This window comes from Heteronotia binoei, chromosome 10 (genome assembly GCF_032191835.1).
Source record: "Heteronotia binoei isolate CCM8104 ecotype False Entrance Well chromosome 10, APGP_CSIRO_Hbin_v1, whole genome shotgun sequence".
In the NCBI taxonomy this organism is placed as follows: Eukaryota; Metazoa; Chordata; class Lepidosauria; order Squamata; family Gekkonidae; genus Heteronotia; species Heteronotia binoei.
Window position 1 is genome coordinate 3,244,449 of NC_083232.1, and position 17,959 is coordinate 3,262,407.

Consider the following 17,959-nt stretch of genomic DNA (forward strand, 5'->3'; position numbering starts at 1 on the left):
TTAGAAATAACGGAGGACGAGGGCACCTTCTTTTGGAGCTCATAGACCTGAACCTTCTGGTCCAATCTTTTTGAAACTTGGGGGGGGGGGGGCTGTTGAGCAGAGGCACCAGATGCTATGGTGGAAATCTGGTGCCTCTACTTCAGAAAACAGCCCCCACCCCGGAGTTGCAGATTGATTCTCCGTTATACTCTACGTGGACCAGTCTCCATAGGGTATAATGGAGTGCCCAGTGGACATTCAGCCCCACCTCCGCTTTCTGATAACCCTTCAAGCTGTCTACAAAACTGTGGAACATTGCACACTTTGAAGTTCCGTGATAATATGAATAGGAGCAGAGCTTGTTTTTTTGCAGCATGAACACATTTGCATATGAGGCCACACACCCCTGATATAGCCACTCCTCCTGGAGCTTACAGTAGGCCCTGGAAGAAGAGCCCTGTAAACTCTTGGAGGATTGGCTACATCAGGGGTGTGTGGCCTAATATGCAAAGGACTTCCTGCTACAAAAAAAAGTCCAAATTAATTTCCAGATAATTGGACATTAATTTGGACTTTAATTATTTACACTTAGGCCTTCCTAGCTAGTTCCATTCTTTAAGGGTATGTTTATAAGCGTGTAATTTGATGAGTGTGTTTAGATTATATTTGATACATTTGTAAATTTCTGGTGGAATTGATTTATTTGCTTGAGCCTGGTTTTCACGGAAACCTTTGGTTTATCTCTAGTCGCTCTCTGTCATGATTCTCTGTTGTGGTTGTACAACCTCCAGGCGGGGCCTGGAGATCTCCTGGAATCACAGCGGGTCTCCAGACTACAGAGATTAGCTCCCCTGGGGAGAAAATGGAAGCTTTGGAGACTGCCATATCCAGCCTCCCCCCCGCCCCCGCCGAAAAAAATCAACACGAACCTTCACAGCTTGGAGTTGGTAACCCTGCGCTGAGGAAATAAAGTTCACATAAGAACATAAGAGGAGCCCTGTTGGATCAGACCAATGGCCCATCCAGTCCAACACAGTGGCCAAAAACCCCAGGTGCCATCAGGCGGTCCATCAGTGGGACCAGATCACTAGAAGTCCTCCCACTGTGCCCCCTCCAAGCACCAAGAATACAGAGCATCACTGCCCTGGACATAAGAGAAGCTGTGTTGGATCAGGCCAATGGCCCTTCTGTTCCAACGCTCGGCATCACACAGTGGCCAAAAAACCCAGCCACCATCAGGAGGTCCATCAGTGAGGCCAGATCACTAGAAGTCCTCACACTGTGCCCCCCCCCCCAAGCACCAAGAATACAGAGCATCCCTGCCCCAGACATAAGAGAAGCTGTGTTGAATCATGCCAATGTTGGATTAGGCCAATGGCCCATCCATTCCAACACAGTGGCCAAAAAACCCAGGTGCCATCAGGAGGTCCACCAGTGGGGCCAGGACACTAGAAGTCCTCCCACTGTTGCCCCCCCCCCAAGCACCAAGAATACAGAGCATCACTGCTCCAGGCAGAGAGTTCCAACAATATGCTGTGGCTAATACCCACTGATGGACCTCTGCTCCATATGTTCATCCAATCTTCTCTTGAAGCTGGCTGTGCTTGCAGCCACCGCCACCTCCTATGGTAGTGAATTCCACTTGTTCCATGAAATACATGTGCTCACACAGCGTCTCCTAGCAAACTAATATGAGTCTTTATTGTAAGGAACTCCATTCTAGACAGGACAAAGCAGAGACAGCATTCTCATCTAGTCTAACTAACTAGGAGGGATGGAGATGCGGAAAGTGTGTCCAGGTGGAGAAGAAAGATTCAGCAGGTGCCAGCCGGAAGGAAGGGAGATTCCCTGAGAGCAGCAAGCCACCCTTCAAAGGGATAGTGGCAGAGGAAGAGAAAAGAAGGGATGGACAGGGGTTGACCTCTCTGTCTTTCTGGGTCTCTATATTCCTCTTCTGTAGCTGGAGGCTAAGGGGCAGTGCAAATTCCTTCCCTTCCAACACGTTGATCTCTAGACTCGTTTTGCAGTTAATGAGTGGAGTCCCAGAAGTGAACTCCTCTTGAGAAGCCTTTCAGGAACCCTGCAACTCCACGGAATCGGGTGACACGGACTGGCTGGGGACAGAAAAGAACACAAATTGTCACTTGTCAGTAATATGGTTCTGCTCCAGCTCCAGTACCCTTGCTTAAGAACATAAGAGAAGCCATGTTGGATCAGGCCAATGGCCCATCCAATCCAAAACTCTGTGTCACATAAGAACATAGGAGAAGCCCTGTTGGATCAGGCCAATGGCCCCTCCAGTCCAACACTCTGTGTCACATAAGAACATAAGAGAAGCCCTGTTGGATCAGGCCAGTGGCCCCTCCAGTCCAACATTCTGTGTCACATAAGAGCATAAGAGAAGTCATGTTGGATCAGGCCAGTGGCCCCTCCAGTCCAACATTCTGTGTCACATAAGAGCATAAGAGAAGTCATGTTGGATCAGGCCAGTGGCCCCTCCAGTCCAACATTCTGTGTCACATAAGAACATAAGAGAAGCCATGTTGGATCAGGCCAATGGCCCATCCAATCCAAAACTCTGTGTCACACAGTGGCCAATATATGTGTGTGTGTATGCACACACACACACACATATATATACTGTGGCTAATAGCCACTGATGGACCTCTGCTCCATATTTTTATCCAATCCCCTCTTAAAGCTGACTATGCTTGTAGCTGCCACCACCTCCTGTGGCAGTGAATTCCACATGTTAACCACCCTTTGGGTGAAGAAGGACTTCCTTTGATCCGTTTTAACCTGGCTGCTCAGCAATTTCATTGAATGCCCACGAGTTCTTGTATTGTGAGAAAGGGAGAAAAGGACTTCTTTCTCGACTTTCTCCATCCCATGCATAATCTTGTCAACCTCTCTCATGTCACCCCGCAGTCGACGTTTCTCCAAGCTAAAGAGCCCCAAGCGTTCTAACCTTTCTTCATAGGGAAAGCGTTCCAACGCTTTAATCAGTCTAGTTGCCCTTTTCTGGACTTTTTCCAGTGCTATAGTATCCTTTTTGAGGTGCGGTGACCAGAATTGCACACAGTATTGCAAATGAGACCACACCATCGATTTATACAGGGGCATTATGATACTGGCTGATTTGTTTTCAATTCCCTTCCTAATAATTCCCAGCATGGCATTGGCCTTGTGTGTGTGTGTGGTGGTGGCGGGGAGGGAATGCTAATTCTCCATAAGCGAGAATCATGTCCTTTGCAATCTTCATGCCTTTTTGGTCACTGTTTACTACTTGGATTTGGGGCTGGAGGTTTGGCATGAACCTCTGAAGCTGCCTTCTACTGAATCAGACCACTGGTCCATCAAAGACAATAAAAGTCAAGGTCGTCCCCTGTGCAAGCATCAGTCGTTTCCGACTCTAGGGTGACATTGCTTTCACAACGTTTTCACGGCAGACTTTTACGGGGTGGTTTGCCCTTGCCTTCCCCAGTCATCTACACTTTCTCCCCTAGCAAATTGGGTACTCATTTGACCGACCTGGGAAGGATGGAAGGCTGAATCGAAACCTGGAGCCAGCTACCTGAACCAGCTTCTGCTGTGGTCGAACTCAGGTCGTGAGCAGAGGGCTCTGACTGCGGTACTGCAGCTTTACCGCTCTTCACCACGGGGCTCTCTTAAAGGTAAAGGCAGTCCCCCTGTGCAAGCACCATTTGTTTCCGACTCTGTTGGTGACGTTGCTTTCACGTTTTCACAGCAGATTTTTTTTCGGGGTGGTTTGCCACTGCCTTCCCTAGTCATCCACACTTTCTCTCCAGCAAGCTTTGACCGACCTCGGAAGGATGGAAAGCTGAGTCAACCTTCAACTGGCTACCTGAATCCAGCTTCCGCCGGGATCGAATTCAGGTCATGAACAGACTGCAGTACTGCAGCTTACCACTGTGCCACGGGGCACACAATACTGCCTACTTAAACTGGCAGCTGCTCTCCAGGGTCTCAGGCAGTCTTTCCCATCACCTCCTGCCTGGTCCTTTGAAGTGGAGATGCTGCTGGGGATTGAACCAGGGACCTTCTACATGCCAAGCAGGGGCTCTACCACTGTGTCATGGACCCTTCTTGAATCCAAGACTTCCTTTATTGCAGGGGTGGCCAACGGTAGCTCTCCAGATGTTTTTTGCCTACAACTTCCATCAGTCCCAGCCAGCATTGCCAATGGCCAGGGCTGATGGGAGTTGTAGGCAAAAAACATCTGGAGTGCTACCATTGGCCACCCCTGTTTCATTGTAAAAGCTTTTATGCGTCTTCACATAGTGTTGGGGACTCCAGGCTGGGAAATTCTTGGAGATTTCGGGGTGGGCCCTGGGGGAGGAGGAGTTTGGGGAGGGGAGGGGCTGCCACCCATTTTGTTAGGTTTTAAGTTGCCCCTGGATTCTTGCATTGTTGCTCCACGGAAACTGATCTCCGCAGTCTGGAGATAAATTGTATTTCTGAGGAACTCCAGATGCCACCTGCAGATTGGTAACTCTATGTCCTCAGTGATAAGCTCTAAAGAAGAAGAAGATATTGGATTTATATCCCGCCCTTCACTGCAAAGAGTGGCTCACAATCTTCTTGACCTTCGTCCCCTACAACAGACACCCTGTGAGGTAGATGATGATACTGGATTTATATCCCGCCCTATACTCTGAATCTCAGTGTCTCAGAGTGGCTCACAATCTCCTTTCCCTTCCTCCCCCACAACAGACACAATGTGAGGGGGGTGGGGCTGAGAGGACTCTCAGAGCAGCTGCCTTTTCAAGGACAACCTCTGCCAGAGCTATGGCTGACCCAAGGCCATGCTAGCAGGTGCAAGTGGAGGAGTGGGGAATCGAACCCGGTTCTCCCAGATAAGAGTCCGCACACTTAACCACTACACCAGACTGGCTCTCCAAAAGGTGGTTACTGTATAACGTTTTTAAAAATCCAGCCATTAGGAACACGATAAACTGAAAATAAAGAGAGCCATGTTCAAAACGAAGAACCAAATGCTCAACAGAAGACAAACCCCCAAACCCAGTATGATAGAAAGGTAATAAACCACAATGACTATTTATAGCCATGATCCACAGGAGAGAAACTGTGAAAGGGTGGCGTATCACACAAGGAAAGAAGAGGAGGGCAAACAGAAGCAGGTAGGGTACGGTTGCCAGGTCTGTGTTGGAAAATCCCTGGAGACTTTGGGGGTGGATCCAGGAGAGGGTGCGGTTTTGGGAGGGGTGGGGCCTCGGCACGGTACAGTGCCCTAGAGGCCACCCTTCCAAGCAGCCATTTTCTCCAGGGGTGTGACTAATCACCAAAATGCAACTTGAAACAGATGCAACTATTTGAGTGCGAAACACTATTAACCGTGCATATAAATAAACAAAATCCTTACACCCTCATCACATGATAGCTGCTCACCTGGAATGCCATTAGACACTGTCCCTTTAAAGCTTAACATCATTCAAGCTTGCGGAAGGAAAACCTTTCTCAAAACTTTTCTCCTTCCAATATTTGTTGCAGACGTGAAGTCTTGTATCACTTCCAGAAGTTCAAAGTCCAAACTTTTAAGTAAGTGAAGCGAAACAGTGTTGGTAAGGGAATCCACAGAACGAACATACCGCAAAGGGAGAGAATAGGTCATGTTTTCATTCCTTGGATTCCCTTATTTCACATCCAGGACTGTCCCCAAATCTCCAGGAAATTCCCAAGCCAGAGTTGTAGGGCTGCCAACCCCCCCACCTGGGAGGTTCCCAACCTGCCAGCCCACTCGGAAGTGACATCATCAAAATGGTGGCGCCTCTATGTGGGGCCGCTCTAGGCATTTCTGGGAAAACCCTATGCTTTTCCTGGACGCTCTAGCCATTTGGACGGTTAAAGCTCTATGGTATCTATTGTAACATAGAGTTTTTCCTCCCAAATGGCTAGTGTGTCTGAGAAAACCATAGAGTTTTCCCGGAAATACCTAGAGCGGCCTGCGTGGGCACCACCCTTTTGATGACGTCACTTCCAGGTGACGTAATTTTGTCGCGCGCGGGGGGCTTAAACAGGACTTGGCAACCCTACAGAGTTGTCTGCTCCAGAGGTCGTTTATAGAAAAACAGATGGCAGAGCTCATTAGCATATCTCATTAGCATATGCTGCCCCCCCCCCCCTGCCAAAAGCAAACCCTATGTAAGTGAAGCCTGCTTCGGCTGGCTAGAGATCCAGCCAGCCCAAGCAGACCTCGCTCGCCTGGGGCTCTCCTGGGCCGCCCCCCCCCCAGTCAAAAGGCCAGCTAGCCCCCCGCCACCCCAAATCACATAAGAAGTGGGAAAGGGTGGTGCGGGCTTCTCCAGGGGTTAAGGAGGGCTGCTGAGGTGTGGCAAAGCTCCTGGGGGCTGGCTGGCTGCCTGCTCTCCTAATCCAGGGATTGTTATGCAGCTGCACCTCCTATTCAATGGACAAGGTGGGGGGGGAGGAAGGGGAGGAGCCCTCAGAAAGGTTCAGGAACTGCGCTCTTGTGAGCTCCTGCTATATCTGAGGCCTGGTCTACTCTATACCAGCCCCATGGAGACTACTCTGTGCCATTTACTCGAGGGCTGTTTTAAAACCCGAGTCTGTCTCTGATGGTTCCCGATCTGTGATACTTTCACTTATCTGGACTCCTGAAACTGCCGTGATCCATCCATTGTCTATTCAGCCCGGCATTGGATCTCCAGGGATCCCAGGCAGAGGTCTTTCACATCTCCTGAGCCTTTTAAATGGAGATGCTGCTGGGGGTTGAACCTGGGACCTTCTGCATGCCAAGCAGACGTTCTACCACTGAGCCACGGCCCCTCCCTTGTGAAGCAGGAGAGAAAGGGCTGGACCAGAGAAAATGTGAACAAGGAAGAGGCCCAGCAGACTCCTTCTGGACCCTCCTATCGGTGTAACGGACAGAACGCCCATCGTAAGGTGGCACCCAGGAAGGGGAAGTTGTCCTCTTCTCAGCAGAGTGAAAGACTGACCTCTTGAACCACAGTGTCACAGCTGATAAGGATCATGGGATTTTCAGGCTCGGTGAAGAAGTATCCAGTGCAATGTTTCATCAACTGCGAAAGAAAAATTTTGTTAGGTCTCCTGAGATCCTGGTCATCGCTGGAGAACAGGCAAGCAGACAATCCCGACTGGGAAAAGGTCTACTCCAGGAATTCTCAGACTAGGGTCCCCCAACCTCTGGGTCTGAGACCCTGCACCAATTTGCAGAAGTCCATAGTAGAGAGAACATGGGGTGGAGAGCCTTGAGAAAGAGAAAATTTGCTCCCTCTCTGAAACGACTAGAACTTGAGAACATCTAATGAAACTGATGGGCAGGAGGTTCAGGATGGGCAAAAGGAAAGAACACTTCAAACAGAGAGTGATTCAAATGTGGATGGAGGCAGCAATAAGGATAAGTCTATCAATGGTTGCTAGCTATGGTGACCGAGGGTAACCTCCACATTCAGAGGCACTAAAACTCTGAATCCCAGAGCCAGGAGGCAACATCAGGGGAAGGCCTTGGCCTCTCTGCTCTGTTGTGGGCCCTCCAGAGGGACTGGCTGGCCTTTGTGTGAGACAGGAGGCTGGACTAGATGGACCCTCCCTGGTCTGACCCAGCAGGGCTCTTCTAATGTTCTTCTCAGGGGAAGGCCTTGACCTCTCTGCCCTGTTGTTGGCCTTCCAGAGGAAATGAGTGGCCACTGTGTGAGACAGGAGGCTGGACGAGATGGACCCTCACTGATCTGACCCAGCAGGGCTCTTCTGATGTTCTACTCAGGGGAAGGCCTTGACCTCTCTGCTCTGTTGTTGGGCCTCCAGAGGAACTGGGTGGGCACTGTGTGAGACAGGAGGCTGGACTAGATGGACCCTCCCTGGTCTGACCCAGCAGGGCTCTTCTAATGTTCTTCTCAGGGGAAGGCCTTGACCTCTCTGCCCTGTTGTTGGCCTTCCAGAGGAAATGAGTGGCCACTGTGTGAGACAGGAGGCTGGACGAGATGGACCCTCACTGATCTGACCCAGCAGGGCTCTTCTGATGTTCTACTCAGGGGAAGGCCTTGACCTCTCTGCTCTGTTGTTGGGCCTCCAGAGGAACTGGGTGGGCACTGTGTGAGACTGGAGGCTGGACTAGATGGACCCTCACTGGTCTGACCCAACAGGACTCTTCTGATGTTCTTCTCAGGGGAAGGCCTTGGCCTCCATGCCCTGTTGTTGGCCCTCCAGAGGAACTGGTTAGCCACTGTGTGAGACAGGAGGCTGGACTAGATGGACCCTCACTGGTCTGACCCAGCAGGGCTCTTCTGATATTCTACGCAGGGGAAGGCCTTGACTTCTCTGCCCTGTTGTTGGCGTTCCAGAGGAAATGAGTGGCCACTGTGTGAGACAGGAGGCTGGACTAGATGGACCCTCCCTGGTCTGACCCAGCAGGGCTCTTCTGATGTTCTTCTCAAAGAAAGGTCTTGACCTCTCTGCCCTGTTGTGGGCCCTCCAGAGGAACTGGTTGGCCACTGTGTGAGACAGGAGGCTGGACTAGATGGACCCTCCCTGGTCTGACCTAGCAGGGCTCTTCTGATGTTCTTCTCAGAGAAAGGTCTTGACCTCTCTGCCCTGTTGTGGGCCCTCCAGAGGAACTGGTTGGCCACTGTGTGAGACAGGAGGCTGGACTAGATGGACCCTCACTGGTCTGACCCAGCAGGGCTCTTCTGATATTCTACGCAGGGGAAGGCCTTGACTTCTCTGCCCTGTTGTTGGCGTTCCAGAGGAAATGAGTGGCCACTGTGTGAGACAGGAGGCTGGACTAGATGGACCCTCCCTGGTCTGACCCAGCAGGGCTCTTCTGATGTTCTTCTCAAAGAAAGGTCTTGACCTCTCTGCCCTGTTGTGGGCCCTCCAGAGGAACTGGCTGGCCGCTGTGTGAGGCAGGAGGCTGATTTAGATGGAATGTTGGCCCGATCCAGCACAGCTCTTCTTACCAAAGGTACCAGTCAGACACTAGGAAAACCATTTTTACAGCAAGAGTAGTTCCACAGTGGATTCTGCTACTGAGGGAGGTGGTGTGAGCTTCCTATCACTGGCCGTCTTTAAGCAGCAGCTGGACAAACACTTGTTGGGGATGCTCTAGGCCAGGGGTGGCCAACGGTAGCTCTCCAGATGTTTTTTGCCTACAACTCCCATCAGCCCAGCCAGCATGGCCAATGGTTGGGGCTGATGGGAGTTGTAGGCAAAAAAACAACTGGAGAGCCACCGTTGGCCACCGCTGCTCTAGCCCAGGGCTTTTTTTGTAGAAGAAGCCCACCAGGATCTCATTTGCATATTAGGCCACACCCCCTGAACCCACCATTGTTTCACCCAGGGCTTTTTGTGTAAAAGCCCAGCAGGAGCTCATTTGCATATTAGACCACACCCCCTGACACCAAACCAGCCAGAACTGCGTTCCTGTGTGTTCCTGCTCCAAAAAAGGCCTCCTCTAGGCTGATCCTGCATTACGTGGGGCGGGGTTGGACTAGATGGCCTTTGTGGCCCCTCCCAGCTCTGGGATTCTATTATTCTCATGAATGTTCGCTCCTTGACCCCAGCGGTCCCTTACCCCATCAGGTTTGAATCCACATTGCTCTGGGACAATGTTTCCTGCAGCAGGGCATGTGGTCTCTTGCATGGTGAAGTTCAGCTGCTGGAGGGTTCCAGAGGTTGAATTCTGCCAGAAAAAGCAGACACATGAGATGAGCGGGGCCTGTTCTGATGTGAAGCCGTCCGAGCAGCACAACGGAGAAGCGGAGGAGGGCCCAGATGCATCAGGAGGGGCCTGGTTCCATCCTGTCCGTCAGTAGTGGGAAAGGTGAGGGGCTTTTGCCTTCTCCACCTTGGCTGCTGCCGCCAACCACTGAGCTTGTGAAAAAGGTAGGAAGACTTATGGTGCTGCTAAGAGTCGCAAGATTGGCCCTCCTGGTGGGCTGGAAGAACCACACTATGTCCTCAGTCAGATTGAAGAACCTGGCTCAGGGACTGCTTGGGAAAATTTCCTCTCATCGTTCTCAGGGATTCTCCTCTACATCTCAGGAAACTTTGGTTCCCAATTGCTGCACATCTCTCCGACCTTGACATTCTGCCAAAAAACAAATTTTTACCAAAGTCTGACGTTTTTCTAAAAGCAGACATGCTCTGGTATTTTCCCTTGCCCCAAACCAGGAAAGTTTGTTCACCCTTTGCATTTTGCGCGATGGGTTTTTTTCAGCCTCTGACAAATTCTTCATTTGCTTGCTATGCCTATCTGTACAGGTTATATTAACTCTGAACTGAGCCTACTTCATGAACCTTGCCTGTGTGATTCTGAATCTAGGTGGATTGTAAAATTGCATTTAGTATCTTGTATATATATTTTGGCCACTGTGTGACACAGACTGTTGGACTGGAGGGGCCACTGGCCTGATCTTATGTTCTTATGTGACACAGAGTGTTGGACTGGATGGGCCACTGGCCTGATCCAACATGGCTTCTCTTATGTTCTTATGTGACACAGACTGTTGGACTGGAGGGGCCATTGGCCTCATCCAACAGGGCTTCTCTGATGTTCTTATGTGACACAGAGTGTTGGACTGGATGGGCCATTGGCCTCATCCAACAGGGCTTCTCTGATGTTCTTATGTGACACAGAGTGTTGGACTGGATGGGCCATTGGCCTGATCCAACATGGCTTCTCTTATGTTCTTATGTGACACAGAGAGTTGGACTGGATGGGCTGTTGGCCTGATCCAACATGGCTTCTCTTATGTTCTTATGTGACTCAGAGTGTTGGACTGGATGGGCCATTGGCCTGATCCAACAGGGCTTCTCTTATGTTCTTATGTGACACAGAGTGTTGGACTGGATGGGCCATTGGCCTCATCCAACAGGGCTTCTCTTATGTTCTTATGTGACACAGAGTGTTGGACTGAATGGGCCATTGGCCTCATCCAACAGGGCTTCTCTGATGTTCTTATGTGACACAGAGTGTTGGACTGGATGGGCCATTGGCCTGATCCAACAGGGCTTCTCTTATGTTCTTATGTGACACAGACTGTTGGACTGGATGGGCCATTGGCCTCATCCAACAGGGCTTCTCTTATGTTCTTATGTGACACAGACTGTTGGACTGGATGGGCCATTGGCCTCATCCAACAGGGCTTCTCTTATGTTCTTATGTGACACAGAGTGTTGGACTGGATGGGCCATTGGCCGGACCCAACAGGGCTTCTCTTCTGTTCTTATGTGACAGGAAGTTCTTCCTAACGTTGAGTCGGAAACTCTTTTGATTTAATTTCAACCCATTGGTTCTGGTCCTACCTTCTGGGGCCACAGAAAACAATTCCATACCATCCTCTCTATGACAGCCCTTCAAGTCCTTGAAGATGGTGATCCTATCATCTCTCAGCTGCCTCCTCTCCAGGCTAAACATCCCCAGCTCCTTCAATTTTTCCTCATAGGACTTGGTCTCCAGACCCCTCACCATCTTCGTCATCCTCCTCTGTACCCGTTCCAGCTTGTCTATATCCTTCTTAAGATGTGGTGCCCAAAACTGAACACAATACTCCAGGTGAAGTCTTACCAGAGCAGAGTAAAGCGATACCATCACATCATGTTATCTGGACACTATAGTTCTGTAGATACAGCCCAAAATTGCATTTGCCTTTTTTAGCCACCGCATCACACTGTTGACTCATGTTCAGCGTATGATCCACTAAGACCCCTAGATCTTTTTCACACATACAACTGCTAAGACAAGTCTTCCTCATCCTATAACCATATATATATATAAATTGAAATCGAAATATAAATAAACCATGCACTGGATTTTTCCTACTTAAATGCAGAGCTTTATATTTATCCCTGTTAAAATTCATTTTATTGGTTTTAGCCCAGTTTTCCAGCCTGTCAAGGTCATCCCGTATCCTGTTTCTGTCTTCTACTGCAGGGGTGGCCAACGGTAGCTCTCCAGATGTTTTTTGCCTACAACTCCCATCAGCCCCAGCCATCAGCCATGCTGGCTGGGGCTGATGGGAGTTGTAGGCAAAAACATCTGGAAAGCTACCGTTGGCCACCCCTGTTCTACTGTATTTGCAACCCCTCCCAATTAAGTATCATTGGCAAATTTAATAAGCATTCCCTCAGGGGTAGGGAACATTGGCTCTCCAGATGTTTTTTGCCTACAACTCCCATCAGTCGCTGCCAGCATGGCCAATGGCTGGGGCTGATGAGAGTTGTAGGCAAAAAACATCTGGAGAGCCAACGTTCCCTACCCCTTATTCCTTCATCCAAATCCTTGATAAAGATGTTGAACAAAACAGGACATTATCACAATTGTGCTGTCATGAAATTATGGTTTCAAGTGGGTAGCTATGTTGGTCTGTGGTAGAAGAGGAAGATTTGAGTCGAGGAGCACCTAAACGACGAACAAGATTTCTGGGGTAGGAGCTCTCCGGAGTCAACCTTCTCTTTCCCAGGCTCCTGATAGAAGGTCTCTGGGGTCTCCATTCCTGCTTGTACCTGATGAAGGGGGCTTGGACTCTTGAAGCTTCATACCCCCAAAACCTTGCTGTTCTGTAAGGTCTTACTGGACCCAAATCTTGCTCCTTTAGGAAGAAGAAAAAGATATTGGATTTATATCCCGCCCTCCACTCCGAGGAGTCTTAGAGTGGCTCACAATCTCTTTTACCTTCCCCCCCCCCCACAACAGACACCCTGTGAGGTGGGTGGGGCTGGAGAGGGCTCTCACAGCAGCTGCCCTTTCAAGACAACCTCTGCCAGAGCTATGGCTGATTCAAGGCCATGCTAGCAGGTGCAAGTGGAGGAGTGGGGGAATCAAACTCTGTTCTCCCAGATAAGAGTCTGCACACTTCACCACTACACCAAACTGGCTCTCTATTAGAGCTATGGCTGACCCAAGGCCATTCCAGCAGCTGCAAGTGGAGGAGTGGAAAATCAAACCTGGTTCTCCCAGATAAGAGTCCACTCACTTCACCACTATGGCTGACCCAAGGCCATTCCAGCAGGTGCAAGTGGAGGAGTGGGGAATCAAACCCGGTTCTCCCAGATAAGAGTCCGCACACTTAACCACTAGAAGAAGACGACTGCAGATTTATACCCCGCCTTTCTCTCTGAATCAGAGACTCAGAGCAGTTTACAGTCTCCTATATCTTCTCTCCCAACAACAGACACCCTATGAGGTGGGTGGGGCTGGAGAGGACTCTCACAGCAGCTGCTTTTTAAGGACAACCTCTGCCAGAGCTATGGCTGATCCAAGGCCATTCCAGCAGGTGCAAGGGAAGGAGTGGGGAATCAAACCCGGTTCTCCCAGATAAGAGTCTGCGCACTTAACCACTACACCAAACTGGCTCTCTATTAGAGCTATAGCTGACCCAAGGTCATTCCAGCTGGTGCAAGGGGGGGAGTGGGGAACCAAACACGGTTCTCCCAGATAAGAGTCTGTGCACTTAACTACTACACCAAACTGGGTCTCTATTAGAGCTACGGCTGACCCAAGGCCATTCCAGCTGCTGCAAGGGGAGAAGTGGGGAATCAAACCCAGTTCTCCCAGATAAAAGTCTGTGCAGTTAACCACTACACCCAACTGGCTCTCTATTAGACTATGGCTGACCCAAGGCCATTCCAGCTGCTGCATGGGGAGGAGTGGGGAATCAAACCCGGTTCTCCCAGAGAAGAGTCCACACACTTAACCACTACACCAAACTGTCTCTCCCTGATCCCTCGAAGCCCAGAAAGAGAGGCGTTTCCCTTCCCCAGTGCCCTCCATGGGCCCAATTTGGGCTGGTGCTTGGTGCCCTCCCCCACTGGAGGGTGGGGGGGGTGAAGCCAGTTTGGTGTAGTGGTTAAGTGTGCGGACTCTTATCTGGGAGAACCGGGTTTGATTCCCCACTCCTCCACTTGCAGCTGCTGGAATGGCCTTGGGTCAGCCATAGCTCTGGCAGAGGTTGTCCTTGAAAGGGCAGCTGCTGGGAGAGCCCTCTCCAGCCCCACCCACCTCACAGGGTGTCTGTTGTGGGGGAGGAAGGTAAAGGAGATTGTGAGCTGCTCTGAGACTCTTCGGAGTGGAGGGCGGGATATAAATCCAATATCTTCTTCTTCTTCTTCTGCCCAGGGCGGGAAAACCCCCAGTGCCGTCCCTGCCCACAACTGCTTTGGCTGCAAACTGATGGAGGAAAATTGCAGTGTGTGTGTGTGGGGGGGAGGCAGGGAGTAGCGCCTTCTCTGAAAAGGAAACGCTTTTGAGTAAAGACACGGATGCTGCCTGACTAGAGGAACCTGGGCTGCTCGTTCAGGAAACGACAACCCTGCAAGAAATACCGCGTGATGGAACCTTCCATTTTCATTCTGATTCCAGCTGATGTGGGGAGGAGGGGGGGGAAACAACTGAGAAGTGCAGAAGTGGCCAGGGGAGAATGCCGGAAGAGTTTCGTCCCAGTGAGTATTGTGCTGAGATAAATGTGAATCTGAGATAGGGTTGCCAAGTCCAATTCAAGAAATATCTGGGGACTTTGGGGGTGGAGTCAGGAGACATTAGGGGTGGAGCCAAGATCAAGGCTGTGACAAACATAATTGTACTCCAAAGGGAGTTCTGGCCATTACATTTCAAGAGACGGCACACCTTTTCAATGCCTTCCTTCCATGGAAAATAATGAAGGATAGGGGCACCTTCTTTTGGGGCTCATAGAATTGGACCCCCTGGTCCAATCTTTATGAAACTTGGGGGGTATTTTGGAGATTGGCACTAGATGCTATACAGAAAATTTGCTGCCTCTACCCCCCAAAACAGCCCCCCAGAGCCCCAGATACCCGTGGATCAATTCTCCATGATTTTCTATGGGAATAAATCTCCATAGGGAATAACAGAGTTTCCAGCAGACTTCCCTCCCCTCCCCCCGCTTTCTGACAACCCTGAAGCGGGGGGAGGGCCTCCAAACCGGGGGAACTCCTGCCCCCACCTGGGGATTGGCAACCCTACTTTCACCCTCAAAAAAAAGTGCTACTGGATTCCAGTCTTGCTCCCCTACTAGAAACCGACACAGCTACCAACGTTGCCAACCGACACAGTTGCCAACGTTGGTTGAAAATTCCTGGAGATTTGGGGTTGGTGCTTAGGGAGACAGGCCTCAAAAGGGTAGAGGGTCACAGCGTCTCCCCCCCCCCCCCCCGCCCTTGCAAACAGCCGTTTTCTCCCACAGGGTTATAGTGAGCACAATTTCTGAAATTTCATGCAGTATAATTGCAAATTTGTAGGTGAAATGCAAAAGCACGCATGCATTAAGTTATGGAATGCTCTCAAAAATGTCTTAGCACACTAGAAGTTCACAATAGTAGAGTCCCATTGTCCCAGGACGTCGACTTCATATCCTGCTTCGAAGTTCCTTCCAGCAAGGTACACTCCACAGTCTTTTTTCACGGAGACGACTCCAGTAATTTCAAGCACAATCCAAATGAAAGACAACTTCAAATTCTTCCTCCTTCAATTATTCTAACAAATTCTTCATATAGTACATTTACAGCCGACATCAAAGCCTTATCTCTTTCCTAATAAGAAAGGAAAGGAAAGGTCCCCTGTGCAAGCACCAGTCGTTTCCGACTCTGGGGTGACGTTGCTTTCACAACGTTTTCACGGCAGACTTTTGACGGGTGGTTTGCCATTGCCTTCCCCAGTCATCTACGCTTTCCCCCCAGCAAGCTGGGACTCATTTGACCGACCTCGGAAAGGTGGAAGGCTGACTCAACCTTGAGCCAGCTACCTGAAAACCCAGCTTCCACCAGGGATCGAACTCAGGTCCTGAGCAGAGCTTAGGACTGCAGTACTGCAGCTTTACCACTCTGCGCCACGGGGCTCTTAAAGGTAAAGGTAGTCCCCTGTGCAAGCACGACTCGTTTCCGACTCTGGGGTGACGTTGCTTTCACAACGTTTTCACGGCAGACTTTTTACGGGGTGGTTTGCCATTGCCTTCCCCAGTCATCTACGCTTTCCCCCCAGCAAGCTGGGGAGTCATTTGATCAACCTCGGAAGGCTGAGTCAACCTCTAGCCGGCTACCTGAAAACCCAGCTTCCACCGGGGATCGAACTCAGGTTGTGAGCAGAGCTTAGGAACTGCAGTACTGCAACTTTAACACTCTGTGCCACGGGGCTCTCTCTTTCCTAATAGGCAACTGCTCAAAAAATGGCTCAAGGCCGTTTTCAATTCCCACCTGGAGGTTGGCAGACATACAAATTCTTACACAGGTGGAATCGTCCAGATTGTTCTCCCGTCCTTGCTTACCAGCTCAAGCGGAGGTGCTGCTTCCAGGAGACGGAAGGCGTTTTGGACTCTTGGGCCCTGGTTATAGATCCCGACCACTTCTGAAAGGGCTTCCTCAAAGGTCTTTGGGGTGTTCAGAGGGACGGCGGTGGCCAGACCGACCAGAAAGAGGATTCCCCAGAGGCTCTCCATTGCTACTCTAGGCACAAGAAGCGTCTCTCCTTTATATAGGAGGAGGCTGCCTCTTTGTGGGCTCCGTCCCAGACAGGTCCCAGACAGGCTCCGTCCCAGACAGGGCTCGGACAGTGGGCTTCCTCAAACCTGCAGCTTTCCCTGTTCTCCCCAGACGGGTTGGCCAAGAGGGGAAGACAGCAAACCGAAGTGTGACTCTGCCTTGGGCTGAACCAGACCACCCTGGTCAGTTGCTGATTCACGCTGGTGGCAACAACTGTCTGGCACAGCCTCCCCCCCGTATGAGCCCCGGAGATAGTTACGATCAGCAAATTGACATCTTCTGACCATCCCTGACGCAAAGGACATCTGGCTTGCCTCAACCAGGAACAGGGCCATTTTGGCCCTGGCTCTGACCTGGTGGAATCAGCTCCCTTATGGAGGTTTCGGCCCTACTGGATTTGTTGCCATTCCGTAGGGCCTGCAAAATGGAGCTGTTCCACCAGGCTTTTGGCTGAGGCAGGCGAGTGTTCTAAGAGATGGAGTGTGTGTGTGTGTGTGAGTGAGCAGACTGCAGTCAGAGTCCTGGAAAGGCCTGTAAAGTAGAAGGCCACTGGTTATTCCCTGTCCTTATAAGAGCTCTTTTCTTACGAGAAAGGGATTCTTAGTTTTGAGAGAGGGATGGAAGATCTGAGAAATATTAAGCCCTGTATGTTTATCAACAGCAAATTTTACTTTGCCCCCTTGCAAGGTATTATGAAAGGTGTGTACGCGCTCCTCTTGGAAGTCCCAGGTAGCCTCAGAATCAGGGCACATAGATTTCTATTACATTTAAATGGCATCATATGTGATTTATTTATTTTATAGAAAACATTTATTAGTCTCCTCTCTTCCTTATTGACCTCAAGGTGATTTGCAATGTGAACAAAGTACATAAAATCAAGTGCAAAGGAGATGTGATATGCAGCCTGGTGGGAGACGGAACCAAGTTGTAGCTGAGGTTTCTCACAGTGCAGAGTGTGGATATTTTCTTATCTCCACAACCCTCCCCCCCTCCCCATGCTCCAGTATGCGTTCCTGTAGTATTTCCACCACCAAACCAAATAGCTGTCCTGACAAATTAAGAGGCCTGACTTTGGTCCCTGAAAATCTGGACTGTTTGAAACTGCTTTACAGGCAGTGGCTGTTTCTGCAGTTTGTGGAACATGAGGTTTATGGAAGGTTTCTTAAAAAAAAGTTTTATCTTGCGTTTCCCCCCGAGAAAATTGGACTTGGACAACTTGTGCTTATAGTTTATTGCAACCTCAGTGCTACTACACGAGTCAGCACCGTTTACACTTCCCTTGAAGTCACCAGAAATGACTCTAGACTGGTTTCGTTTTTTACTTATATGGCCACTGACAGCTGCACAAAGTGAAGGTGTAGTGTGATGATATTTTACCATCTTATGCTCTTGTGCAGGATAATCACGGCCTAGCCTGCCTTACAGGGTTGTTCCTATTGTGAAGACACAATGGAGAAGAGGAAAT

At 50.1% G+C, this 17,959-nt stretch overlaps 1 protein-coding gene across 1 annotated transcript; it reads right to left on the reverse strand.

Annotated features, from left to right (window-relative positions):
- Positions 1-2,009: 2,009 nt before the first annotated feature.
- LOC132578316 (cathelicidin-3-like) lies at positions 2,010-16,451 on the reverse strand. The gene is made up of 4 exons (XM_060248254.1): positions 16,281-16,451; positions 9,575-9,682; positions 6,981-7,064; positions 2,010-2,096 (listed from the first exon to the last, which is right to left on the reverse strand). Exons 1-4 carry the CDS (start codon positions 16,449-16,451, stop codon positions 2,010-2,012), a joined length of 450 nt encoding a protein of 149 aa, XP_060104237.1.
- Positions 16,452-17,959: the final 1,508 nt, after the last annotated feature.

Bases quoted from the DNA above. Each gene is read 5' to 3' on its own strand.
- LOC132578316 (XM_060248254.1), bottom strand. From the start codon at position 16,451: ATGGAGAGCCTCTGGGGAATCCTCTTTCTGGTCGGTCTGGCCACCGCC. The intron at 9,683-16,280 runs GTAAGCAAGGAC...TTTTTCTGGCAG, and splicing joins CAGCACCTCCGCTTGAGCTG to AATTCAACCTCTGGAACCCT. The intron at 2,097-6,980 runs GTCAGTCTTTCA...TTCTGTCCCCAG, and splicing joins GTGACACTGTGGTTCAAGAG to CCAGTCCGTGTCACCCGATT.